This window comes from Phocoena sinus, chromosome 4, assembly GCF_008692025.1.
Source record: "Phocoena sinus isolate mPhoSin1 chromosome 4, mPhoSin1.pri, whole genome shotgun sequence".
NCBI lineage: Eukaryota > Metazoa > Chordata > Mammalia > Artiodactyla > Phocoenidae > Phocoena > Phocoena sinus.
The window spans coordinates 11,465,781-11,492,841 of NC_045766.1; the positions used below are offsets into that span (position 1 = coordinate 11,465,781).

The window sequence follows — 27,061 nt, forward strand, 5'->3', positions numbered from 1 at the left end:
ATCTGCCCCTTTCAAGTCCACTGTAGAAGTTGAAACTGAATTTTTATACTGGAAGTTTTCCCTTGGGCACTGAAACAAAGGAATTTAATGAACTAACCAATTCCCGAAGGATCTGTTTACTCTATATTTTATCTCTTCCTTGCTTATCTCGGCTACAGGAATCTCAGACACCTTTAACATTTTCTGAGGTTAAAATGAGAATTAATAAAGTTAGTTCAATGGTGAGCTCTCTGGGGAATTCAAGGAAATGATAATGCTTTCCAGAAGGCTAAGGAACACACATGAGCTCGTGCCAAGCATAACTCATTCACTGGCAACGGCCTTTCACATTCTTTTTGTTAATTTGCTGTGTTAAGACAAGGGAAGCATCTCTAAGCCATAGTGTGTTGTTCAAAAACATTTTTCTCAAGTAGACATTTTTGCCTGTATACACCAGAAAATGGGCTGATTAAGAAACAAACTGACTAGATATAGGCTGGAAGTCATGATTCTCAAAGCTCAATTTGCCCTAAGAAACTAGAAAAGCACTTATTGGCTCAACTGGCCAGCAAGGCCAAGCCAATAATACAGACCATCTGTCTCTTGTTTGCATCCCTAAATGGAAGTGTGCTTTTTCTTGCTATGCTGCTACTGTCACTGAGCTTTCTGGAAGAGTTAAAGCTAGATTGCAGGTGAGAACAATATTTCTGTGGCACCACACCCATTTCTTTGACATCTCGGTGTGAGACCAAACAGAAAAGTCAAGAGAAGCCTAAAAGGACGCGGGAATTGTATATGCCTCATTCTGCCTTTATGCCCAATTGTTTGTTTTTGTTTCCTCTCCAGTTAATGGGACCACAGGGTGGCTTAAGCTAAGAAACCACCTTCAGAAATGGCATTTCTCTGTAGCTGGAAACATTTGACTTCTGCTGGGTTAGAGAAAGAATAAAAATCTGATTTTGTTGCTGTGTACTTTGTAGATTGTGAAATTGAAAAAGTAGACCTCGTGTTCCTCATGGATGGTTCGAATAGCATTCATCCAGATGACTTCAAGAAGATGAAGAAATTCTTGGCATCTGTCGTTCAAGACTTCGATGTCAGTGTCAACAGAGTGCGTATAGGAGCTGCCCAGTTCAGCCACACCTACCGGCCGGAGTTTCCACTGGGAACTTTCATCGGCAAAAAGGAGATCTCCTTTCAGATTGAAAACATCCAGCAGATCTTTGGATACACGCACATTGGCTCTGCTCTCCGGCAGGTAGGGCACTACTTCCAGCCGGACATGGGCAGCCGGATCAACACAGGTACCCCGCAGGTGCTGCTGGTCCTCACAGATGGCCAGTCCCAAGACGAAGTGGCTCAGGCCGCTGAAGAGCTGAGACACAGAGGGATCAACATTTACTCCGTGGGCATCGGGGATGTGGATGACCAGCAGCTCGTTCAGATCACCGGGACCGCCGATAAAAAACTGACAGTTCACAACTTTGACGAACTGAAAAAGGTCAAGAAGAGGATCGTTCGCAACATCTGTACCTCGGGGGGTGAGAGCAGTGAGTATTGAAAGTGTCCTTCGTGTTTGTTCCTTCCCTGGGGCTGGTGGGAAAACGTAGCTTTGTGCCTCCGGATTTCAAATTAAGCTTTTCACAGTTATCAAGTATTTTTTGTGACTTGTGGATTAAGAAACAGGATATTGGAGAGACTCTGTCCTTTTCTCTCCTCTTCTGCTGGGAGTACATGCCCCCTCTGTGAATGGGAATGCCTCAGCTTCAGAAGGTGTGAGGAGAAGGCCGTTGTTTACATTCTGGTTGGTTTCCGAGGCTGATGAATGTGTCCCAAAGAAATGAACTATTTGACAGACTTGGGTTGCCTGGCAACTGGGCTGCCAAGTGCTGCCACAGGTAGGGAGGCAACATCTGTAGAGGTTTAGAGCTTTGTTATGAAACTTCATTGCAGAAGTTGGTAAATATCTTCTTACAAATTAGCACATTTTGACATTTTTCCAATAGATTGAAAGAAAGGTCTTCAAGGATAAATAGCTTTTTCTATTTTTCTAAAAGTTCTGACTGGGTTAGCTGTGATTCTGTATAACTACCTGTGGATTATAACTAACCGTGGATTTCCACTTGGGAGAGGAAGGCTACGGGGTTGCTAAGAGGCAGCTCTGGAAATGGACAGTTAACTGGGCTGCAAATTCCTACTCCATGGCTATTTTTTCTTGGACAAGTGGCTTAACTTTTCTAAGTTTAAAATTTTCTCCTCTGTAAAATGTGAATGACAGAACACCTAGTTCAGAAGGTCACTGTGAAGATGAAATGAGAAAATGCATATGTAATGTTACTTTGAATAAACATGACACCTGGGATGCCATTATAAAGTCACTTCACTTTTGTCTACCATTGACCCATTCAGTTTATTCATGGGGGTCAGCTCTTCCCTTGCCCTCAGTCACTTTCAGGAAATAAGTGAACCTCTTCTTGGTGATGAATATGTCCATCCCCGTGGAACTATTCAAATTTCACGTGAAGGTTACTGCGTGAAGGTTACTGTGCTTTCCCTGCCACAGGCCACTCACCACGACAGAAGCGACTACACACGGTTGGCATTCTATCCATTGTTCCCAACCTCCCACTTCTGCCTCCTTCTCCCAGGCCCTGCCCTTTTCTTACTGACCATGGTTTCTGGCCTCTCCAGAATGGGCTGGGGAAGAGAGAGGAGCCAAAGAGATTCAGGAAAGTTCCTACTTGATGGCACTTTTCAGGACTTCATTTTCTCAGTAGCCCATGTCTAAAGCTAGGCCCATTCATGAATGTTTCAAAGACTTCCCCTCCTGCCCCCCACCCCCTCCACCCCTACCAAAGCACATTTGTCAGAGCATCACTGTCTCTCCACCATAGCTCCCCTGAGGATGGTGAGCATCTCTCAATTCCAGATGTTCCCTTATGCCTTTCTCAGCCACTGGGCATCTAGTGATGCCTCCAGCTTTATCTGCTGCCAGCTCTTTGCCCCTCCAGGTGGCCTTCTTGGATGGGAGGTCAGAGGAGCCCAACACAGCTCTTTCTTACATGCAGCTGTATCACCTCCATGGGAAACAATTACATGTCAATTTCCCCAGTAAATACTGGAAGTTCCAGCCCCCTGGTGTGGGTGCCTCTCCTTTGCAGAGAGCAGCGTGCCATCCTGTCTCATTCTTTAGAATTTCTAAGCTGTGTCATCTCCAAGTTACCTCTCAAATCTCCTCTCTCGACTTAAAGAGGACATTACCTCCTCTCCTTGTGTGTGTGTGTGCTTGCGGGGAGAGACCTCATGGCACACCAACCATTGTCTCCAAAAGTGCTCCTCTAAACTCCAAGCTCAAACCTTTTATAAGACCCAGTGTGTGAGCTGAAGGTTAAGAGTCCTGTCATTGGTCAGGAATTATCACCTTTGTAAATCCCACTCTACTTTCCCCCCATACTTTGGAATGTGCCTGGTGACCTCAGCCAAACCTTCCACATGACTTTCCTTTTTCACATGAAATACCCATTTCCAGTTATTAGGCAGAAAATGATCCCAGAACCATCTAGTCTGTCCTAGAGAGGATGAAAGAAGACCATGTGGAAAGTCAAAACAGCAGTCATGAATGTATAAATAAATAAATAAATAAATAAATAAATAAACAAATAAGGAAAGTACCCTATAAAGGTAAACTTGAAGTGATTACTGTAGCAAACAAGAATGTATGAGGCCTTTGTAGCCAAGCCTGGGCTGAGGAATGATGAGGATAGAATGATAAAGCTAATAAAGCTTCAAAAGCCTGTGCAAACATAGCAGAGGATACTAGCTCCTCTTAAATGATAAACCCCCAAACCAAGGAAATCAGACAGTAGCTTGGTGTGTCTCAAAGCAAACCAGATTCAGAGCCTGAACATCCAGCTTTGCTTCTTATTAAAATATGCACCACTTTGGAGAGGTCACTGGCCTTTCTTTTCACATTTGTGCAGTTAAATCATCTCTGTTTCTCTGATTGTACTTAGGATTCAATTTATGGGAAAGGATGGTCAGCTGCATGGAGATATGAGGGAAGAATCAGTATTTCTTGTGCTTCTGTGTAGGGTCAAGCATTTTAAAGTGTTTTAAATGCATTATCTCATTAAACTCCCAAACCCTCTGTGGTTTGGTTTCATTCCCATTTATAAATGAGAAACTGGGGCTCTAAGGAATATTGGTAACCTGACCCAGATCATACAGGAGGCAACAAAGTAAGCAAATTTTGAAACCTAGGTCTGTCTGATTCCAACCCATTTGTGGGTTGTTAAATAAGCTGCCAGTTCTCTTGATATAATCGCTGTCTAGGTTATCTGATGCTTACATTATAAGTGATGTGCTTCAACAATTAATAGCTGAAACTTATCAAGACATCATGAGTTTATATCTCAAAAGCTGCTGCTCCCTAAGGAAGCCACTGACTGCTAAGCTGTCACTTCCAACAGCACAGTCTAACACTTGTAACCTGCCTGATCTGGCATCACTGGATACCCTGGAGGTGGTGAAATAAGGTCGTTCAGCATAGGAGCTCCAGACATGCCTGGATCTGATTCCCACGTGTGAGATCCACCATAATAACTATGAGACCTCAGGCCAGCTTCTCTAAGTCACAGCTTCCCCTTCTGCAAAATGAGAATTAGAAGCATTTCTACTTATTCTGTGTTTCATAAGGACATGTGAGGAATGCATGGGAAGTGTGTATAAATGTTCAGCATGTCTTGGTAACTCTCACAGCGTATTACAGAGGGTATCTTGAAGTGATCTCATTAACACAGGTACATGGAGGGATGCAGTAGTTTAGTTCACAGAAGGACAATGTACCAAGAGTTCCTTGGTTCAGGAACTTTAGTAGTTTAGCAACATTTCAGAGCCATATTCCAATTTAATGCCTCAACATGCATCACATTCCCCTAAACAACTCCAAAGTCTGTTTTCTTATCTTTTCTTATCTTATTCTCCTGATTTTTTTGGAGTCTACCTATTCTGACCACCCAAAGGAGACCCCAGGCAGTTTTCAGGGTATGGACTTGCTGCCTTTTCTGGTGTGGAGCCGTGACTGGGTAGCAAAAGAATCGAGAGTACCTCTCATCTTTTTCATCATCATGGAAGATGAGTCAAAAAGGAGATTCAGCAAAAGGCCAGTCTGATGAAGATGAAGTAGACACACCCTCAGGATTTGACTCAAGGAATGTGGGAAATATAAGGAAAAAGTAGATGGTCATTTCCAACTTTTCTTGACAAGAATCTCTTTATGTTCCTGTCTTAATAGCATTCTCTAGAAAGCAGAGCTTAAAGCACAGTTTATGTGCTAATACTCCAGTGGGAGTACAGTCCCAGGGAAGCAAGAGTGAGTGGAGGGAAGTGATACAGAAAAGAGAAAAGTACATACAAGATGTACATCACCAAGCTAGCTACAGCTTTTGAGAAAGCATCACTGGTGCGTTGGTCCTGCAGAACATCACCCAGGGAAGCCTCAGAACCACTGCACAGACCAGCCTGTCAGGGGGAATAAAGGCTGGTTATCTGCCGGTTCCTTCCTATCTACTGCCTCTCACTGGTCAGAGTTCACCCCATGGAGACTTACTCTCCCACCCTACTGCATCGTGCTATCAGCCCTTTGGAAAACCAGATACGGGGCCAGCAGTGCGTTGTATCTGTGGCTGAAGTAGTGGAAGGGACCAGAGATCCCGTGAGTTCAGCTGGGTTGGACGTGGGCACCAGAGTCATTGAGGAACTACAGCAGTGAGAATGATGGAGGCCGTGTCAAAGCCTGCCCATCCCCCATAGTGTGGGAGACCCAGCGATGGCGGCTGCCAAGGCTCTCCAGTGGACAAATGTCCAACTCTTGTGTGTGTGTGTGCGCGGCCGGGACCGAGGGAGGGGGAGGGCAGAAGCAATCTGGGAGGTATATAAACTAGGTCTTCACCTAACTATATTTGCTAGATCGTTCTTTCTCTTTTTTTATCTAAGATATCCCCTTCTTTCAAATCTCCAAAGAAATTTTTCTCTTAACCCAGCTAGTAACAGTCAACAGCCCGACTTTGCCCTTTGCTCAAAAACTTTTGAGAAAAGGGAAAAAAATCTCAAAAATCTGTCTTCTAATCTTAAAAATATACCCTACCATCTTGACAGTATTTCTTTTTCTTAAAAATTTTATTGAAGTGTAGTTGCTTTACAATGTTGTGTTAATTTCTGCTATACAGCAAAGTGATTCAGTCATACATACATATATATATTCTTTTTCATATTCTTTTCCATTATGGTTTATTACAGGACATTAAATATAGTTCCGTGTGCTGTACAGTAGGTCCTTGTTGTTTATCTACTTTATATATAGTAGTTTGTATCTGCTAATCCAATTTATCCCTCCCCCATCCCGTTCCCCCTTTGGTAACCATAAGTTTGTTCTCTGTGTCTGTGAGTCTGTTTCATAAATATGTTCATTTGTTTGACAGTATTTCTTAATACTAAAAGTCTGCCATCATTAACTCCAATTAAGGACTTTCTTTATAAGTCAGATAATTAAAATCAGCTTTGGGGTTTAGCAGGAGACCATTACTGTCTAGTTCAATCCTTTTTTTTTCTGTTCTTTTGTATTTTTATTTTGAAATATATAATCTTCTTATTTTTATAGACAAGAAAATTAATGCCCGGAGAGGTTAAGAGATTTGGCAGAAGTTATTTGGTAGTAACACAGAAGTGACCTGTACAGGACTAAAACTAAACTCTGCCTCCCCAATCCAGGGTTCCACACTGCTATTTGGCAAATTCTCAGGGTACTAGTTTACTTGTGTTTATCACCCTCTGTAGCCAATCCCATGGATTACCTTCTTAATTTCCCTTGCATTTATTACCCCCTTTTGATTCCCACTCCTGTTATCCTATTGATAACTACAATCCTTCATTATTTCTCTTTGGAAATCCACTTTTAGCCTTTTTCCTAGCCCACTTCCAAAATCATCCCTGCCTCTTCAAAGGCCTCTTGAGTTGAGGGCAGATGTCCTGCAGAGTCTGCAAGGCCATTCCATGATTTGCATGGCCCACTCTCTCTACCTGTATATAATTGTAGACATATGACTGCCACCTCTGGACTTGTTCCCTAAATTCCGTTCCTTTGATCACATTATCATGGACTCATTTGTCAATTTGAATTAGTTAAACAAACACCAGGAACTTGTTTACTAGAGTTTATAATCTCAGTAATCTAGACAAAAGGTTAAAACACTTTATTTTTAAAGGGGACAGTTCCCAGGAACATTCAATGACATTTTGGCATATTTGCCAATGTTTGTTTTTTCACAAGAGACTGTTTTCCTTGAAGGCAGTAATGTGTTTTGGTGAATGAATGGTTTTCTGTTCAGGGATTAAAGCAATGTTCATCCAAGAGTGAAACTTTCAATCTCAAAATAGAAATGAAAGGATATAGATTTAAGAGGAAGTTTGGAAGGGACATATTCGAGTGCTTCCTTCTGACTAGTTCCTTTATTTTTATCTCACTTTCTGAGTATCGGAGAAGACATTTTCCAATTAAGTACAGTAAAATAAGAAAACTCACCTTTCAGATGTTTTGATGACTTTGATTTACCTTGAATGTCATGGTGAAAATTGATTATCAAATAAGGTTTCTTCTCCCTCACCCAACTCTTTTATCATTAAAAGTGAATCAAGTTCCTGTCCCTTGTTTTAAGAACTGAAACTGTTGTTTTGGTTTCAAAGACTTGCAAATGCCCAACTGACCAGTGTGTCTGGAAGGCGGGCGTTTGTCTACACAACAAATACCTGAAAAACTGCTTCTCTAAATAATGCAAATTAAAAATAAACATCCCTATGCCTTATTTTATCAAGCAAGCTGTGTGTGTGTGGAATTTGCTGGAAAAGGTTGAAGTTTCTAGTCAACCTAAAAGCTCTTGAAAAAAGAGTTGTGTATGTCATAGGATTTTACCCTTCTCATTATCTTCCTGTTAGGAGGCTCAGCTTAAAATTTCAAGCCCCTGTAGTTTCTCCAGTGCTTAAATGTCTCTAGAGTTAATAAGGATGAGAGCAAAGCACTTTAAATGCAATGCTTCTCTAAGTATTCCTTAAACTCCAAAATAGCAGTGGCTTTGGCTTCCTGAGTGGCTGAGCTCTGGGCACAAAGCCATCTTTGACACGGTTGAATATGGGTAACTCGGTACCCAGTTTCTTCACTTGAAGGACTCCAACCAAGCAAGATCTCAAAGGGTCTCACAGAGTGTCTATTTTTCTTTCTACTTTTTCTTTTCTGAGTGGATGTTAGGAGACAAAAAGAGGAATCAAAGATTCTTTTCAGAAAGATAAACCATCAAAATCATTCCCTTAGGAGTCTTTTGTGATTTATTTTTTCTAAATTACTTTCTCTATTCAAATGTTTTTTATATTTCCCTTATAATTATAATTTAATATTTGTTGAATGACCTCAGTTATAAATAGCATGATATGAATTTCCTATTTTAGACTGTTAACATTTCCACAACATATTTCAGCTATTTAAGGGACTACATAGCTTTCTCAATGGACACAATGAAATCTTTCAGAACTTCATTATAGAATCATCTAGATTTTGTAGATGCTAAAAAAGTAACACTTTAACAGCTTGTGAAAGAGTGATTCTGAGCCTCTTCCATTATTCACTCATGCTCTTTCATTTTTTCCAACTTTATAACTGGGACAGAAACAAGAATTCCAAGTCCCGTGATTCAGATATGACATCCAAGTCAAATAAAGCTATTTGTTAGTCTAATAAGATATGCTTTTCCCTTGAATCCTAGATTGCTTTGTGGACATTGTGGTGGGATTTGACATCTCAACTCAGCAGAATGGGCAGAATTTGCTTGAAGGTCAGTCTTGGATGGAAACTTACCTTCAAGACATCTTACGTGCCATCAGGTCCCTCAGTGGGGTAAGCTGTGAGGTGGGCACGGAGACTCAGGTTAGTGTGGCTTTTCAAGTGACCAATGCAATGGAAAAATATTCCCCCAAGTTTGAGATCTACAGTGAAAGCATACTGAACAGCTTGAAGGATGTAACAGTTAAAAGACCATCTCTTCTCAACGCAAACCTCTTGAGTTCTCTGTGGGGTGCATTTCAGAATAAATCAGCTGCTCGGGGAAAGGTAACTTGGTTTTATTTTATTTATTGGTCTTTGGTGCAATGACTTCCTTTTTACTCATTTTTCTTTTTTGAATACTTTCTTAGGTGGTTCTCTTATTTTCAGATGGATTGGATGATGATGTTGAAAAACTTGAACAAAAATCTGATGAACTTAGAAAAGAAGGTACCAAGCATGGGGAGGACTGGGAAAGGAGTGTTGATGAACTTTATAATCTCAAAACTCATTTCTAACTCTTACATTTCCAGACACTCAAATAGCACTGAATTTGCCAGCCTTTCCACTCTGGATGCACTTGGCAGAGCAAATGAGCTCTCACAGCATTTTGGCACCTACTTTTTCCTCTCCCCATATGAAACAGCACTGAATACGGTGTCCTATCCTTTCTCTCATATTACTTTATTTCTTCTTCCTAAGCTTTCCTGGAGGATGTTCCTGTCTCCCTTGCCCCGCATTATCTAATATTGCTATGTCTTTAGTGTCAGCAGAAGTGAACCACGTATATTTCTCCTTGACTAAGGAATGGGAGAGTTGGATTATTTTCTTCTATCACTCTTAAAGTTTCCAGAGTTACAAGCAGTGTTGGACAAGTTTACTCATGTTTCGGGATTTCATAATCAGTTCCTTCCTTCAGATAACAGATGGACCAACTATGGTGCTTATGAGTTTGTAAAGCTCTGGCACCAGGCTTTCGACTTTAGAAACCAATGCCTCTTCTGACTCATTGTCAGTTCATACTAAAATATGGATCAGTGGAAGGAAAATGCATTCACATGTTCCATTTTGACTGAAAATAGAAATACTTATAAGTGGATGTAATTGGTACTCCACCCAGACCCCTTTACAGACAGGTTCCCCCATCCTCCAGCTGCTAACACATTACCCACAGGTTCCCCTTTCTCTGAGGAACTGCCCTTTGCCAGTGGGAGCCACCTTACCTGGAATGTTACTCCCCATCCCACACCTGGGCAGCAGGTAGAGTTCAGAGACTTGGACCTTTGCCTCAAAGTGGCGCCAGTTTTGTAGTGTAACTCATGCTCCAGAGTTCCCAAGGGATCAGGCTGACGCTAGATGTTAGCTGAAACACTGTCTTGCTCAGATCCTTCCCCAGTCCTACCCTGCTTACCTTTGTCCCCTTCTTTCAGAGAGTGCTTCCTCAATAAATTGTGTGTGTCCAAATTGCTATCTCAGTCTCTGCTTCTAGGGAATTTAGCCTAAGACATCTGTCTCCCAGGTTAACTATTAGAGGCCGATTAGATTTTGTCTTTTCTGTCTGGTTCTCTTTCCTCCATCTTAAACAAATTGCTGAATTCACAACTGAAGAGTAAGAATTTTTATTTTATTTACTAAATCTGCTTCCCTTTATTCTGTCAAGTCTTGGCCTTTTTTCCTGATCTGAGGTGGAGATGTTAATGAAGACTGAGAACGGGACCCTAGAGTGGGTGGGTAGGGTTTTCTCAATTTCAGCTTTTCTTTTGTGGGGGAAAGATGTTTCTCTTACAGACAACATCAGAGTTTTCTCCAGGAAGTTTCTCTCGGAACACCCAGATTTCTAAGACCAATCTTCTTTCTTCCAACTCCCAAGGAAAAACTAGTAAATGAGTTTCAACTTCAGAAGGTAGATTTTGAATATCCTCAGAAATTTAGAATCTTTTTTTCAATATTCAAAAATCAATTATATTTCCAAATGCTAACGAAAAACTGGAAAACAAAATTTAAAAAGCCATTTACAATGTACACACAACGTGAAATACTGAGGTATACATTTAACAAAATATAGTTGTTTGCTGAAATTACTAAACAATGATATAAAGATTCAATATGGTTAAATTTCAATTTTCTCCAAACAAATCTATAGATTCAGTTAACTCGCAGTCAAAATCATAGCAGGATATTTGTTGATCTAGAAAATCTGGTTCAAAATGTATGTGGAAATGCAAAGGAGCTAAAATAGCCGAAACAACTGAAAAAGAGGCAAAAGTTGGAGGACTCACACTAGCTACAATCTTTGAATGGGAAAGATAAAGGGGTGGGGGCCATAATGTTCTTTGAAAAGTGTCGAATGTCTCTCAATAGGAACAAAGAGCACCTCTGGCTCTGGCTTCCTTTATCTAAATATAGACGATTTCAGTTGATGCTGGGCCCTATGATCTGTTAACCCAGGAGATCCTCTCTAACTTGAGGCCCAGAATCTATACATGTAAACTGTGCCATCACCGTGGAACAAGAGGAGATCAGGAGAAAAGTATCCTCAATGATGGATATCACTTTAATCCACGTGGATTGGGGTATGAACCAGTTTCTTCATTTTAAAAGATCCAGTACTCTAGAATCTTCTCAGTGATTCTTTATTCTCCCAATTTTTGAAATCTTTTCTTTCTTAATTCATTTTTTAGGAATTGAAGATACTATTTAAGATCATATGACTCATGTACTGGATGAGTCTGAAAGGATCAAGTCCTCCATCCTGAGAAAAGCAGTTACAAATTATAGTTATATGCATATTTTCTGCAAATAAACAATCCCATGGTTCTCATAACTCTTATTAAACTTTTACATTTCCTGGAACTTATAAGAAAAATCAGATGTGAGATCTTTTTCCCTTATAGATAGACCCACTGGCATGCCTTCTTTTCATCGTTAAATGCCAGTTGATGAACTCAGCATTCTTCATTGCCTCTCCCAGCCCTCATCGCCCTTCTCCCCATCCTTCTCACTCTTGGAAGAGTGACAAGCTGTCTTTGTTTGCTTGAGACAAGTCAGAGACTGTCAGCACTAAAACCAGGAAAGTTCGGGCCAACCAGGACAAGTTGGTCACCTTACTCTTTGGTGATTCTTCCTTTATTCCACTTCAGCAACCATACTGTTTGCATCTCTTAGAACTTGAGCCTCCCACTCTTTCCCTGAAACTGTGTTCTCTTCATTCTCCTCTTCCTCTCAGAGTCATACTTCTATCATATAAGAACGCACTCTTAACTCTGCCAAGTCCTTGAACATTCTTTATCTATTCTGAGCCATTGGTTTTTAGGTCCCATCCAAAGAATTCTTCACCTATCCCTAATAAAATGAGAAAAGTTATGCCAATATAGTCATGTTTTCATAAAACTAAATTTATTCAACTTTAGGACTGCTTTTTATGATTATGTCCTTGGTACATTTTTGTTATTAAAATGCACTCTGAGTGTAGGCTTTGGAGTCAGGCTGTCTGGGGTAAACCTTTGCTTGTTTGTAAAATAGAGCTGTAATCGCACTTACCTATAACGTTGTGCTTGTATCTTACAAATAAGATAATGCATGTAAAGCACTTAGGCAACTTCCAGGCACATAGTAATTATTAATAAATGAGAGCACAGTTGTTGCCATGGTTACCTCCACCCTAATGATTGCCAGGTTTATTACTATCATCATTTAATGTCCTTACTTTGCAAAATAAGTCAAACTTTTGTTAGTCTCTAAAAGTTTTATTTGAAGTATTCTATAAACTTCCAAGCCTATGAGCCACAGCTCTGGTTGCTTATATGACATTTGTTCCTGATTGCCTGACAAGGGGTCCTTTACTGTCTCTTGTACCTATAATTCCAACTGGATTGTCATTTAGAGCTATGCTTCTCAAACTTTAATGTGCATATGAATCACCTGGGGATTTTATTAAAATACAGGTTCTGATTCTGTGGGTCTAGAGTGGGGCCTGAGATCCTGCACTTCTGATGAGCTTCCGGGTGAAGACAGTGCTGCTGCTCCAAGGATCTCCCCTTCAAGTGGCAAAAATTTAGAACACTCCCTTTCTTGACATATGAATTCCTCTGTGCTTTAGCATGCTCTATGGACTCTTCATTATTATTTTATTATTATTGAAGTATAGTTGATTTACAATGTGTTAGTCTCTGGTGTACAGCAAAGTGATTTAGATATATATAGATATATTCTTTTTCAGATTCTTTTCTGTCATGGTTTATTACAGGATATTGGATATAATTCCCTGTGCTATACAGTAGGACCTTAATGTTTATCTATTTTATATATAGAAGTTTTTAATCTGTTAATCCCAAACTCGTAATTTTTCCCTCCCCCACACCCTTTCCCTTTTGGTAACCATAAATTTGTTTTCTATGTCTGTGAGTCTGTTTCTGTTTTGTAAATAAGTTCATTTGTATCATATTCTAGATTCCACATATAAGTGATAGCATATGGTATTTGTCTTTCTCTTTCTGACTTCACTTAGTATGATAATCTCTAGGTCCATCCATGTTGCTGCAAATGGCATTACTTCATTCTTTTTTATGGCTGAATAATATTCCATTGTGTGTGTGTGTGTGTGTGTGTGTGTGTGTGTGTGTGTGTGTGTGTATGTACCACATCTTCTTTATATCCATTCATCTGTTGATGGACATTTACTTCCATGCTTCCATGTCTTGGCTATTGTGAATAGTGCTGCTATGAACATTGGGGTGCATGTATCTTTTTGAATTAGAGTTTTCTCCAGAAATATGCCAAGGAGTGGGATTGTTGGATCATATGTTAGCTCTATTTTTAGTATTTTGAGGAACCTCCGTATTGTTTTCCATAGTGGCTGCATCAATGTACATTCCAACCAACAGTGTAGGAGGGTTCCCTTTTCTCTGTGGACTCTTTTAAACTCACTATCTTACTTCATATCATCAGAGAACTCAAGGATCTGTTATAATTTATTATATAAATTATTCTCCAATTTAGTTTATTTTGAAAAATGGAATTCCTTTTGTTCTCTGATGATGGTCTTGTCACTTGACAGTTTTACAGTGTGTGGTTGGGGGAAGTGGACAGTAAAATGAGTGTTCCTCTTGCAACTGGTTTCCTGGAATAACAACTTAGATACTTATGCAAAAAGATTAAAGTAACCAAAGTCCCCTCACCTGGAGAATTGTCAACTGTGTTGGCTAGGCCTGAATGCCCTCATCACAGTTGCTCTGGATGGAGCCACCAATTCCAATGACCTGGCTGACCTTCTCTACATTGAATTTGGGAAAGGATTTGAATACAGGACACAGCTCACTCTTGGGATGAGGGATCTTGGGAGCCGACTGTCAAAGCACCTGGTAAGTTATTCAGAAAAAGCTGGTGAGTTTAAACTTTCTATTTGTTTTGTATATAGGCTTCATATTTAGGCTTACGAATTTGAACTAATTTTGTTCACTTGGGAGTGAAGTCAGGCTTTTCTGATTTTGTGCAAAGCCCAAATAAGAGGGTGTTTTGAAAGAAATGTAATATAGTAGACAGATGTCAAAGCATGTTTCTTTTTGTTGTTGTTATTTATTTATTTATTGAAATATAGTTTATTTACAATGTTGTATTAATTTCAGGTTACAGCAAAGCGATTCAGTTTTATTTTTATATATATATATATTCTTTTCAGATTCTTTTCCCTTATAGGTTATTACAAAGTATTGAGTATAGTTCCCTGTGCTATACAGTAGGTCCTTGTTGGTTATCTATTTTATATATAGTATGTATATGTTAATCTCAAACTCATAATTTATCCTTCCCCCCCCACTTTCCCCTTTGGTAACCATAAGTTGGTTTCCTATGTCTGAAAGCATGTTTAATTTATATGCTTGGAAAAAAAAAAAAAAAAAAAGAAGAAGAAACTAAATAGCACCTATAGTCCTGCCCAAATTACAGTCAATAAACATAAGCACCCAAGAGTGTCTGACTAGCAGGGGTGACTCGGCTGCTCCCTCAGCCAGCCAGTTTTCACATCCCTTGCAGATCCTAAGTGCCATGACTCACCACACTGAATATCATTCTTCTGTTTAAGATGTGTGTTTTCTGTATAAAATAGATACCTAATAAAAATCTGCTGTATAGCGCAGGGAACTCTACTCTGAAGATTCTTTTCTATGGGAAAAGAATCTTAAAAGGAATGGATATATGTATATGTATAACTGATTCACTTTGCTGTACACCTGAAACTAACACAACATTGTAAATCAACTATACTCCAATAAAAGTTAAAAAAAAAAAAGATGTGTGTTTTCTCTGCAACATGACCTGTGAACGAGAGCCAAATCCATTGAGAGTTCAACTAAGAAAAGAGCATCTCATCCAATCTTGGAAGAAAAACTAGTGATGTGATGATAGACCTCCTATGATGTACTTTAGAATGAAAAGTTTTTTAAAGGTTGTCTTGACTGATAGAGATTTTTGCTTTATGATCTATTTTTAGAACCTAACACCTAGATAAGATGCATCGCAATCCTATTTCTTTCAGAAACATACAAGAATTCAACTAACTTGGTGAAATATTACCAAGATATCTAGCACTACTTTTACCTTTAATGAATGGCTGATAATTTGTAATTTGCTTATAATTTATAAAATCTGTAATCAGCATATCAAGATACTTTCCAATAAGGTTCTAGCTCCTGCTACTTTCTGCCTATAGAGTTTGTATATAGATATGTGACAGTGTGTTCAGTGTAGTAATTATGTAAAAATAATTACTTAGAGAATATGGAATTTTTGTTGTAATTCCTTTCTACAAGGGAAGACGGTGTCTACTTTACAAAAAAATTTTTGTGTCTACTACTCTTTGAAATGTGTAATTTCAAATTGGTAATCCATAGAGGGAGGAAGTTATTCTTCAAACAAGCCTATCACTTTTTAGATATCACATAAATGCAACACTGTATAAGAAAATTTTAATTTTAGAAATAGCCAGTTTTAATGTTAATAGTAAAAGAGTTGATGCTGTAGGATTTTAGTGATGCAAAGAAAATTGATATCATCTAACATGAAATCATAGAATCCATTTTGCTGTTGTTATTTGGTTTCACACATTTAAAGCTTTATTGGGTTTTCAGGGGAAAAAAACAGAGAGTTTTCTAATGTCAGAAAAGAAACATTATATAATAAGAAACAATTAAAGAGGGGAAGTTGCTAAGTGATTATAACAAAAGATTTTCATTTTTCATCACACTAGAATTTTGATAGGAAACTTCTCAGCACAAAGATTGATTCTACCCCACTAAGGCAAAGCATAGTATTTATTGCAAGCAGAATTTTCGTAAAAATAAATCTTGTGGGTTAATTGTAAAAATGCAATGGAATATGTCCATTTTTTTAGGGGATGACTAACTAGGTGCAGGATGAAATTCACTCAAATTTTTTTGCCAAAAAAACATTTTGTTTTGGCCAGACTATAAAATGTGACCAGAGTATAAAATCTCTTCATGTGCCCACCCTCTACAGCAAGTGCTTCTGAAATGTTGGACATGTAATTGGTGTCTTTGAAATCCTGTCCCACACAAACTGTTCTGGAAGTGTTGATCATTGAACTCCATGCCAAGCAGTGTGACATTGGACACTGTCTATATCCTCCGGCATACAAAGATTTCATAAAACAGGAAAAGGAGAAAACAGCATGTATTCATTCTATTGAACAAAATATTAGGGGCAGAATTATATAGGGTAATTAACAATACAATGGTCAGTGCTGGGATGGTGTGGGCACAGGAGATCTCATTAATAAATCAGTGTGCAATGAATTGGCCGTGGCTAAACTGATGCCTTTTTGAGAACACAAAATGTCTTTGAGTTGATTCTGAATTCCTCATATGGTACAGATCACAGAAGGAAAGACGGAAGGTAAAGAATGTCTCCTGCATCCTCTCCAGAGCACTGTCACTTGAGTGGTGAACAGGCTTCTCAAATCACATCCCTGAGCTTGTGTGGTGTGTGATTTTGGGAAGCGATGCCACCAAATGTAATGTATTCCTACCCTCCCGAAGGTCAGTGTTGCAGAAAGGACATGCTGCTGTTTATTCTGCAAGTGCATTGGAGGAGATGGCACAGTGGGAGACCCTGGACCAGCAGGGAAAAAGGTGATTTTAGTTACGATCATGGCTTACTTTATTTGAATACAATATGTTTTTCAGACCCAAGTTTAGGTAGAAATAAGGGATGTTTTTAGCTTCTAGGTAGAAGCTCCTCTTCTTATATGTCATACTCCTCTTCTTATATGTCAAATTAGATAGCTTTTTCTTGGCTTTCTAAATTGGATACTTTAAAAAACCTTTCTATACAAGTATCAAGAGAAAAACTGCAGAGATCATTGATTATCCCATGTTCTGGCAGTGATGACCATGATGCAGAAAAATAAACTGTGATCTCTCATGTTGAATAATGAAAACCTCCTGAATACTGACGAGTTATTTCAATTTCCACTTTTAATGGAAGCAGAGGAATTTAAATAAAGTAGGGAAGAGGCTGTACAGTCTGCTGAAAAGCTAGATCAGATCATCCTGTCATAGCAAGAGACACTAAGATGTTTCATTCAGCTCTAGCCAGACCAAAATGTTGCCAAGTAAAACAGGCCAAGCATAAAAACAATAACTAACAACAGATTCGTGTATGTAAAAATATGATTTGGGGCTTGAGGAAATGTTCAAATATGTATAAAAATACTATGGGTATGTTTAACAATTTCAATACTGCTTATTTACATGTGTGTTTGATTTTTGAATAATTTATAGATAGCACTATAAGTTTCAAATCACCATGGCTGTCTCTCTGAAGAAAGTTTTTGGGCTAATTATTTCCTGACTGCTTTGATTTCATGTAAAGAGAATGACAGAATTTTAAATTTATTTATTTATTTAATATTTATTTATTTATTTCGTTGCACCAGGTCTTATTTGCAGCAGGTGGGCCCCTTAGCTGTGGCATGCGGACTCTTAGTTGCGACATGCATGTGGGATCTAGTTCCCTGACCAGGGATCAAACCCGGGTCCCCCTGCATTGGGAGCACACCATCTTACCCATTGCACCAACAGGGAAGTCCCAAGAATGGTAGAATTTTTTTAAAACATGTCTCAGAAAAAAACAATGGAAAGAAATGTGTGTGGTCTATTTTATGTGTAGCATAAATCCTCAAAAAGAACTTTTTAATGAAAAGAGGATAATTCTAGTCTGTCAGAAGCAACTATAGCTGTATTCATTTGAATGCTTGTCTAGAAAAAAAAAACTCCAGCTCTATATATAACACCTGAGAGAGTTATGGAAAATATTATGATTCACACACACACGCACACACACACCTTTGAGTTATCTGGATACTTGTCTCAAAATTCCATTTATTTTTATGTGTATAAATGCAGCTTAGGTTATGGAGGGGGAAATGTTTTTTTCAAAATCATACTATTCTACATAAAGTAAAACTGTAAAGTTGAAGAATTTTGCTTGATTACCTCTGGGTTTTGGTCTATGGAGTACTAATGTATCCTTCCTTTCCTTATTTCCAGGGACCCCCAGGTTTTAAAGGCAGTGAAGGCTACCTGGGAGAGGAGGGCATTGCTGTAAGTCAAGGTTTTTTCCAGCTCCATTTATTCCTAAAAACATATCTATAATATGAAATCTTTGTGTCAATTTAGAAGGAAGCAAGAAAAGTCAAGTTCTAAGGATTCGTAGGCAAAGTCTGAGGTCTTTCCTAATCTTCATCAGCCTTCTGGTGGTCACAAGTGTTTTATTAACCTACTGTCTTCTCTTTGACTATCCACCAACATTGTATAATAAACTCAATGCAAAAGTTATCTTTTTCACTGAGGGAGTCAAATCACTGCCATTTCCCCCTTTCTGATCCATTTTGCTTGCGTAAACCAACTCACCACACTGCTTGTCAAAGACTTCACCCTTTCTTGCATCTGTTCATCCATCTATCTTCCCTTCTTTCCTTCCTTCCTTCCTTCCATCCATCCATCCATTTAACAAGTGTATATTAAGTATCTTACAATTTACCATATTATTTATCAAAGACCTCACTCATAAATGCACTCATCATTCATTTAACAAATATATATTAAGATGCCTTACCATGTGCCAGGCCCTAGAAATAGAAGTAAAGAAAGAGAAGAAAAACTATGGCTCCTATCTCAGGTAATTTCCAGAGTAGTGGAAAGGCAAATGAGACAACAGTAGTTCCAGTCCTTATACACAAGGACTCTACTAGAGGTATAATGCGGTGCAGTGTGATAGAGTGTGGCCGTGTACATACCTAACAGAGTCAGGTAACAGCCCTGGTGATGGTTAGGGCTTGGGAGAGGAAGACTGTAGACAGGGGTTGATGGTTGGGCAGGCATCTGAAGCACAGATAGAACTTTCTCTAGGCAAAGTTTGTGGGAAGAACATTCTACTACAGGGAGAATAGTGTGATCAATTGTGTGTAACTGAGAACTGTGTATTTGCAGAATAACATATGGTCAACATGGCCAGAGCCCAGGACCATGAGAGGAGGTTGTATGGCAAGCAAGACCCAGAGTACTGGGTGTCTTGAATACCCTGTGGAAGACTTAGAAGGTGTCTTCCAATTGATGGGCATAATTCAATGATGTTAAGCACAGGACTAAAAATGGTTAGAGTATGGGTTTAGAAAGCATGATTAGGCAACATCACGGAGGATGATAAGGTAAGGATTACAGGTAGAAGTCTTGCAGTAGTAGGTGCAAGACAAAGAGGTCCCAATCTTAGTTTAGGGCAGTATGAATAGATATGTTAAGGAGGTTGAGTGGACGTAACTTGGTGACGACTTGGAGAGAGAGATGCTGAGGATGACATCTTTGTTTCCAGCTCACAAGACTGCACAGACTGGTGGGGTTACCAAGACAAGGATTGCAGGAGCAGTTCTTGGTTTAAGAGAGAAAGAGAGAAGGGAGATGGAATTTGGTCTAAAAATCTGCCTCTTGCTTAGACCATACCTAGAGCATCCTGTTCTGATGTCTCACCAATTATTCATTATCTGTTCCTGGAATATCTCCTGAAACCTTGAGAATGCATTTTAGCAGCCAGTTGTTTGCATGTCTGTTTTATTTAGATACTACCCCACCCTGGGAAGTATCCAGGTGGGATCCAACACAAACAGCTGTCATCAGAGTGGCTCTGATTCACTTGCATTCTCAGTTTTTATAAGCATGAATTCTGGGTTGTAAACCATGAGTAGTTGCAAATTTTTTTTCCGACACAAAAGCTGTCAAATCTCCAAGACAGATTCCAGATGACAATAGAAAAAGCTTACCTGAATATGTGCTCTTTCTCAGGGGGAAAGAGGAGCCACCGGACCAATGGGAGAGCAAGGTACTAAAGGATGCTATGGTGCCAAAGGTCCTAAGGTAAGGGTCACGTAAGACACTGTGAAGTCTTCCCAACATTAATTTCTTCTTCCTACGCTAACCCCTACTGTCATTTCTATTTTCAGGGAAACAGGGGACTAAATGGACAGGAGGTATCGTACTAAATATCATTTATCTTCCCATCTGTTATCTAGAAATGTTTTTATTTTTGAGATGATTGACCTGTAGATTGCACAAATGAAGTTTCTGTTGACCTTTCTTTTTTATTGCTAACCATTTCATTTTGTTTACTCTTGCCTTACTTATTGCAGGCAATGTATATTATTTGTTGAGTTTCTGTGATTCAGTAATCTTTGATAGAACCCAGGGCCCCCAAAGAGCCTGTATATGGAACACAAAATTAGACTTTTTGTTTGGTGTCTGGCTTCTTTCCACATAAATGCAATGCACTCTATTCTGATTGCATCTGTCTTTTCAGGGAGAAGTTGGGGAAAGTGGAATTGATGGGTTAAGTGGAGAACAGGTAGAGCCTTCTCTTTGTACCATGAAAACCGTTCTGAGCTATTTCTCACTAAGAAAATGGGAATTTGAGTTTATTCTTCTCTGTCTTTAGGGTGAAAATGGTCTTCCAGGAGCAAAAGGAGAAAAAGGAGATGAAGGAGCCCAGGTAGGTATTCAATAAAGGGACAACGTGAAAACTGTGCTGGGAATTAAAGGTGTGATTAACAGTAAAACAGCTACCCCAGGTATATCAGTCAGCTAGGGCCACAAAATTGCTTTGTGATGATCACAAGACCTCAATCACATGCAACAATAAACATTTATTCATTTTGTGTCTGAGAAGTTCAGCTGATCAAGGCTGAGTATGGCTGACCTTTGCTCATGTGTCTCTAGGTTGGCTGGGGGCTTTGTTTCACTTGTCTCTTATCCTCTTTCTGGGACTGGAGAGCTGCCTGGCCATGTTGACCATGACCTTTTCATGACTGTGGCAGAAGAACAAGGGAGCAAGTAGAAACACACAAGCTCTCTCAAGGCTTCTTGGGGCCTGGGGTTGGAGCTCTCATGGCGACATTTGCATCTCTTTCTGTTGGCCAGATCAAGTCACAGCCAAACTCAGGGGTAGGGAATCTTACCCCCCCACAGCTGGAAGGCACTGTAGAGTTTCACGGCAAAGGGAATAGATACAGAGAAAAGTGAAGAACTGGGGGTAATCTTGAAAAGAAGCTACCATACTAAGAACAGTCACAGGGTGTTTGTGAGAGCCTTGGGATCGGCAGCACTCTGAAGGTGTCTGTCACCCCTTTCCATCTGGAACAAATCCCAGCAGCAGCCATACTTCCACCGTCCACTTTATCTGTCTTGAGAGTGTGAACAGCTGAGTCAAGAACCTACTTTCTAGCTGATGCAACCCCTTTGGGGAAAATGGATAATCTCTCTGAATCTCAGCTGCCTCATCAAAAGAAAGATAAAAAACAATACCTGCCACATAAAGTAGTTGTAAAAACTGAACAGGACAACAAATGTGTCTGGAACACAGCGTTTACCACTGTGGCAAATACTTAAGGTCACTTTTAAAGTATTTGTACGATGCCTGAAACTATCAGTTGTTCCTCTTTCTAGTTTTAAAGTTACTTTAGCAGGAAAATATTTAATAATTCAAATCAGGGAGAAGATAAGCTCTTCGTTTTTATTAATGTTATTTAAAATTCTTATCTTGTCCTTCTTCTGATTTATGTTAACTTTAGGGAATCCCAGGAGAGAGAGGGATTCCTGGTGACCATGGAGCAAAGGGCCTGTGCGGAGACCCTGTAAGTGCTGGGACTGGGGGGCTGCAAACTAACATCACATCAGGGCTTGTTTCCCATCAGCACTTCTGATAGGGAAAGAGAGCCCACTTTAAGGTACTACAATAGCAGTCCTGAAATGAAATCATCATGGGCACAACTGTTTAGAATTTTAAAAGTAGGTTTCTTGTGCCTGATCCTATTTATATACAGTATGAGTATGGATAGTGAGAAGACCTTGCACATTGTTTGCACATGTAGTTTTTGAGACTACATATTCAGAACTGTCCTTGTGCTTCAGAGCTATGAAGGAATTCTCCATTCCATTATCTTCCTCTGGGTATCTTGAAATATGGACAGAATGAAAGAAACAAAGCCATCTCTTTTTTCTATTCCCAAAGAGTCTTTCTCAATTAAAAATATTAGCTTCATTTCCTTGAGTCTAAGCCAACTAAAAGTACATTAAGCAAAACTTATGACCCAGAAACACCTGCTGTCATGGGGATGCAACCCAGTTGAGTAGGCATGACCTACACCAAAAGAAGCAGGACCCACGCCAACCTAGGGGATATGCCGAGTCCAATTAGACCTCAGTACTACAGGACTTTGATCACTATGCCCACACATCAGTCTCCAAAACCTCAATGAATTAGGATTTAGCATTTTTTAAAACATTTATTAAAGTTTTAGAAATTGAGATATATTTGCATGTACAATGTTATATACATATAACATTGTGTAAGTTTAAGTATATAACGGGTTGGTTTGATACATTTATATATTATGATTATCACCATAGTGTTAGCTAAGTCCTCTAGCATGTCATATAATTATCATTTCTTTTTTCTGGTGAGAACATGACAGATCTAGTCTTTTTTTTTTTTAACATCTTTATTGGAGTATAATTACTTTACAATGGTGTTAGTTTCTGCTTTACAACAAAGTGAATCAGTTATACATATACATATGTTCCCATATCTCTTCCCTCTTGCGTCTCCCTCCCTCCCACCCTCCCTATCCCACCCCTCTAGGTGGTCACAAAGCACCAAGCTGATCTCCCTGTGCTATGTGGCTGCTAGCTATCTATTTTATGTTTGGTAGTGTATATATGTCCATGCCACTCTCTCACTTTGTCACATCTTACCCTTCCATAAATACACAGACCTACTAGAGAATGGACTTGAGGATATGGGCAGATCTAGTCTTTTAGCAGCTTTGAAGTATATGATACAGTATTGCTGTCTATAATCACCATGCTATTTGTTAAATCTCTCAAACTTATTGTTAAGCTGTAACATGCATCAGAAAAGTACACAAATTATAAATGCATAGCTTGAATGAATATAAATACACCTGTGCACTCACCACTCAGGTAAAGAAATGGAACATTAGACAACAGTAGAGCATCCCAGAAACCCTCTCAGGTCTACTCCAATCACTACCAGCCCTCCCTAAGGTAATCACTATCCCAGGACCATAAATTAGTTTTGCCTACTATTGAACTTTTCAGTGGAATCATATAGGATACACTCTTCAGTTTCTGGCTTCTTTTGCTCAAGCATATGCTTGTGAGATGAATCCATGTTGTGAATATCAGTAGTTCATTCAATCTCATTGCTGTATAATATTCCATTGTGTGAATATATTGTGATCTATTTCTCCATTATGCTATTGATAGATATTTGAGTTGTTCCCAGATATAGCTTTTATAAATAGTGCTGCTATGAACATTCTTGTACATGTCTTTTGTACACATTTCTGTTGGGTCTATACTTTAAGAGTAGAACGTCTGGATGATAACTTGTACGCCTATGTTCAGCTTCTTTACAGCCAAACAGTTTTCCAAAATTTTTGTACTAATTTACACTCTCGCCATCAATGTACCAGAGCAGTGTACCACACTCATTAGAAAGCCTAAAATTTATAAAACTGACAATACCAAGTGCTGATAAGGATGAAAGGCAACTGGGAATGTCACAGGACTTTGTCTTTAATAACTCCTCCTCCAGTATACAGTGGGTTGATCAGAGAAAGAATTTGGTACAAAATATATTGACAAATATAAATGTTATGTATACATTGAAGATAACTTTGTTTAAAAAGCAGAAGAATTTTCACTTGAAGACAACATTGTTTACTAAGTGACATCTGATAATAATCTGGTGACCTGAGAGTTTCAAACAACTTCAAAGTGTCTAATCAGAAACAAAAATCTATCCACAAATAAGTATAATTAAGAAATAGTAGTTCAAACATAAAGACATTTCAGTCATTGGTATATGATGGCTAAAAATTCACTTGGAGTATTGCCATAAAATTGTAATTCACTTTAATCAGAATTCCCCCTAGTTGTCTGGATGATTGTGTAACACCTTTAAAAGAATCTGAATAATGTAAAAGCATTTTTTTTTTCGGTACACGGGCCTCTCACTGTTGTGGCCTCTCCCGTTGCGGAGCACAGGCTCCGGACGCGCAGGCTCAGCGGCCATGGCTCACGGGCCCAGCCGCTCCGCGGCATGTGGGATCTTCCCAGACTGGGGCACGAACCCGTGTCCCCTGCATCGGCAGGCAGACTCTCAACCACTGCACCACCAGGGAAGCCCTGTAAAAGCATTTTTATCTAAAGAGAAGTGTTCTATGACTTTGAGATGGCTGAAAATTCAACTCACTGTATCTTCCCTGTGATGTGTTGTCACTATATACTTACTTCAGATGGTTTTTCAATGCATAATAACTCTTCCCAGACACTTGGGAATATATATCTCAAATCAAAGACAAATCTGCATTTTTCTGTGTGTTTTTTGGTGGGTTACCATCACGGAAAAAAATTGGGGACAACAAGGCTGATAGAATCAATAGAACACACACAAATGGCACAAATTCTTGAAAATCTGTGCTTATTCAGAGAGAATTTTTGATCACGTAAAAGCTAGTTTGTTTGTTTGAAATTTCCCATTTTGACCTAAATTTTTAAATGTATTTTTAAATGTATGTTATTGAATTATAGTTGATTTATAATGTGTTACTTTCTGCTGTACAGAAAAGTGATTTATATATATATATTATATATATATATTTACACACACACACACACACACATTCTTTTTCATATTGTTTTCCATTATGGTTTGTCACAGGATATTGAATATAGTTCCCTGTGCTAGACAGTAGGATCCTGTTGTTTATCCATTCTGTATATAATAGTTTGCATCTGCTAATCCCAAACTCCCACTCCATCCCCCCCCCAGCACCACCACCCCACCCCCCGCCACTTGGCAAGCACAAGTCTGTTCTCTATATCTGTGAGTCTGTTTCTGTTTCATAGATAAGTTCATTTGTATCATATTTTAGATTCCACATATAGGTGGTATCATATGATATTTCTCTTTTTCTTTCTAACTTACTTTACTTAGTATGATAACCTCTAGGTCTATCCATGTTGCTGCAAATGGCATTATTTCATTCTCTTTTATGACTGAGTGGTTATTCCATTGTGTGTATATATACTACATCTTCTTTATCCATTCATCTGGGGATAGACATTTAGGTTACTTCCACATCTTTGCTATTAAAAAGTGTGCCACAATGAACATTAGGGTGCATGTATCTTTTTGAATTATGCCTAATTTATGCCCAGGAGTGGGATTTCAGGATCATATGGCAACTGTATTTTTAGTTTCTGTGGAGCCTCCACACTGTTCTCCATAGTGGCTGCACCAGTTTACATGTCCACCAACAGTGTAGGAGGGTTCCCTTTTCTCCACACCCTCTCCAGCATTTGTTATTTGTAGACTTTTTAATGATGGTCATTCTGACCAGTGTCAGGTGATACCTTATTGTAGTTTTGATTTGCCTTTCTCTAATAATTAGCAATGTTGAACATCTTTTCATGTGCCTGTTGGCCATCTGTATGTCTTCTTTGGAGAAATGTCTATTTAGGTCTTCTGCCCATTTCCTGATTGGGTTGTTTGTTTCTTTGTTATTGAGTTGTATGAGCTGTTGATATATTTTGGAAATTAAGCCCTTGTCAGTCACATCATTTGCAAATATTTTCTCCCAGTCTGTAGGTTTTCTTCTCATTTTGTCAATAGTTTCCTTTGCTGTGCAAAAGCTTATAAGTTTGATTAGGTCCCATTTGTTTACTTTTGCTTTTATTTCTATCGCCTTGGGAGCTGACCTAAGAAAGCATTGGTATGGTTAAATCTCATGTAATCTTGGGGGAAAACTGAGCTAGCTCATTTGTCTGAGCTACAGAGCTTTGTAAGGTTCATAATTCTAAAGCATATTATTATTAGAAGCCCGTGTTTAATCAAAAATTTGTATTAGATGATGCTCTTTTGTCCAATTTCATAAAATTGGCCAGATCATATTCAGACTGACCACACAGCTGGTCTGTATTGAAAGTGAAACATTCTGTTCTGTACAATGTGCTGCTATATGATTTTTTATGTCATCTCTTCAATTAAATAGTGCAGAGTTGGACTATAGTAAGAAGTGTATACACCCAGTGAAAGAAAATTTTGTACTTTACCTTCCTTTTTCTTCCTTACTTTTCTCATGGAAATACAATTCTTTAATATTGTAATTTAGGTATACCTGCCTGGAAAACTTAACAAATATTTAAACCTAAGGGTAAAACAGAAGACATAAGAAAATAATCTTTGGCTTTGGTATGTGGGGGAGAGAAATATTTATTCATGTAAGTTTTAGTGCTATCAGTTATAAAGTAAATTCTAAGCCCATCTTTTTCACTCTGTTAGCCTATAAGCTCTGTGAGTGTAGGAACTGCTTGTTTAAAAAGCTTCTGATGTATCTGGAATGATGCTGTGTCCCTGTTGGTGATCTCAAATTACTTATTGATTGATGAAGGTCATCTAATCTGCTATCAGCCAAACAGCCAGGCAGCTGGCTCTCATCAGGACTGGATAATTGCCATTCTCTCTCCATTTACTAGAGCTTTGACGAGTTGACTGGCTCAATTGATCATCCAGGCATCATGGCTGCTCTGTTTGTGGTCCTAACTACCCAAGATAGAAAGCTTTCAGTTT

General features: G+C 38.9%; 1 protein-coding gene across 1 annotated transcript in view; it reads left to right on the forward strand.

Annotated features, from left to right (window-relative positions):
• COL6A6 (collagen type VI alpha 6 chain) overlaps nt 1-27,061 on the forward strand; it is a 117,545-nt gene that overhangs the window by 12,632 nt on the left and 77,852 nt on the right. Inside the window, exons 7-17 of the mRNA XM_032630447.1 lie at nt 960-1,529; nt 8,790-9,133; nt 9,217-9,295; nt 14,051-14,205; nt 16,897-16,989; nt 18,409-18,462; nt 20,197-20,268; nt 20,355-20,381; nt 20,708-20,752; nt 20,843-20,896; nt 21,975-22,037. Of these exons, the coding sequence (XP_032486338.1) occupies nt 960-1,529; nt 8,790-9,133; nt 9,217-9,295; nt 14,051-14,205; nt 16,897-16,989; nt 18,409-18,462; nt 20,197-20,268; nt 20,355-20,381; nt 20,708-20,752; nt 20,843-20,896; nt 21,975-22,037 (1,556 nt within the window). The remainder of the gene's footprint in view (nt 1-959; nt 1,530-8,789; nt 9,134-9,216; nt 9,296-14,050; nt 14,206-16,896; nt 16,990-18,408; nt 18,463-20,196; nt 20,269-20,354; nt 20,382-20,707; nt 20,753-20,842; nt 20,897-21,974; nt 22,038-27,061) is intronic.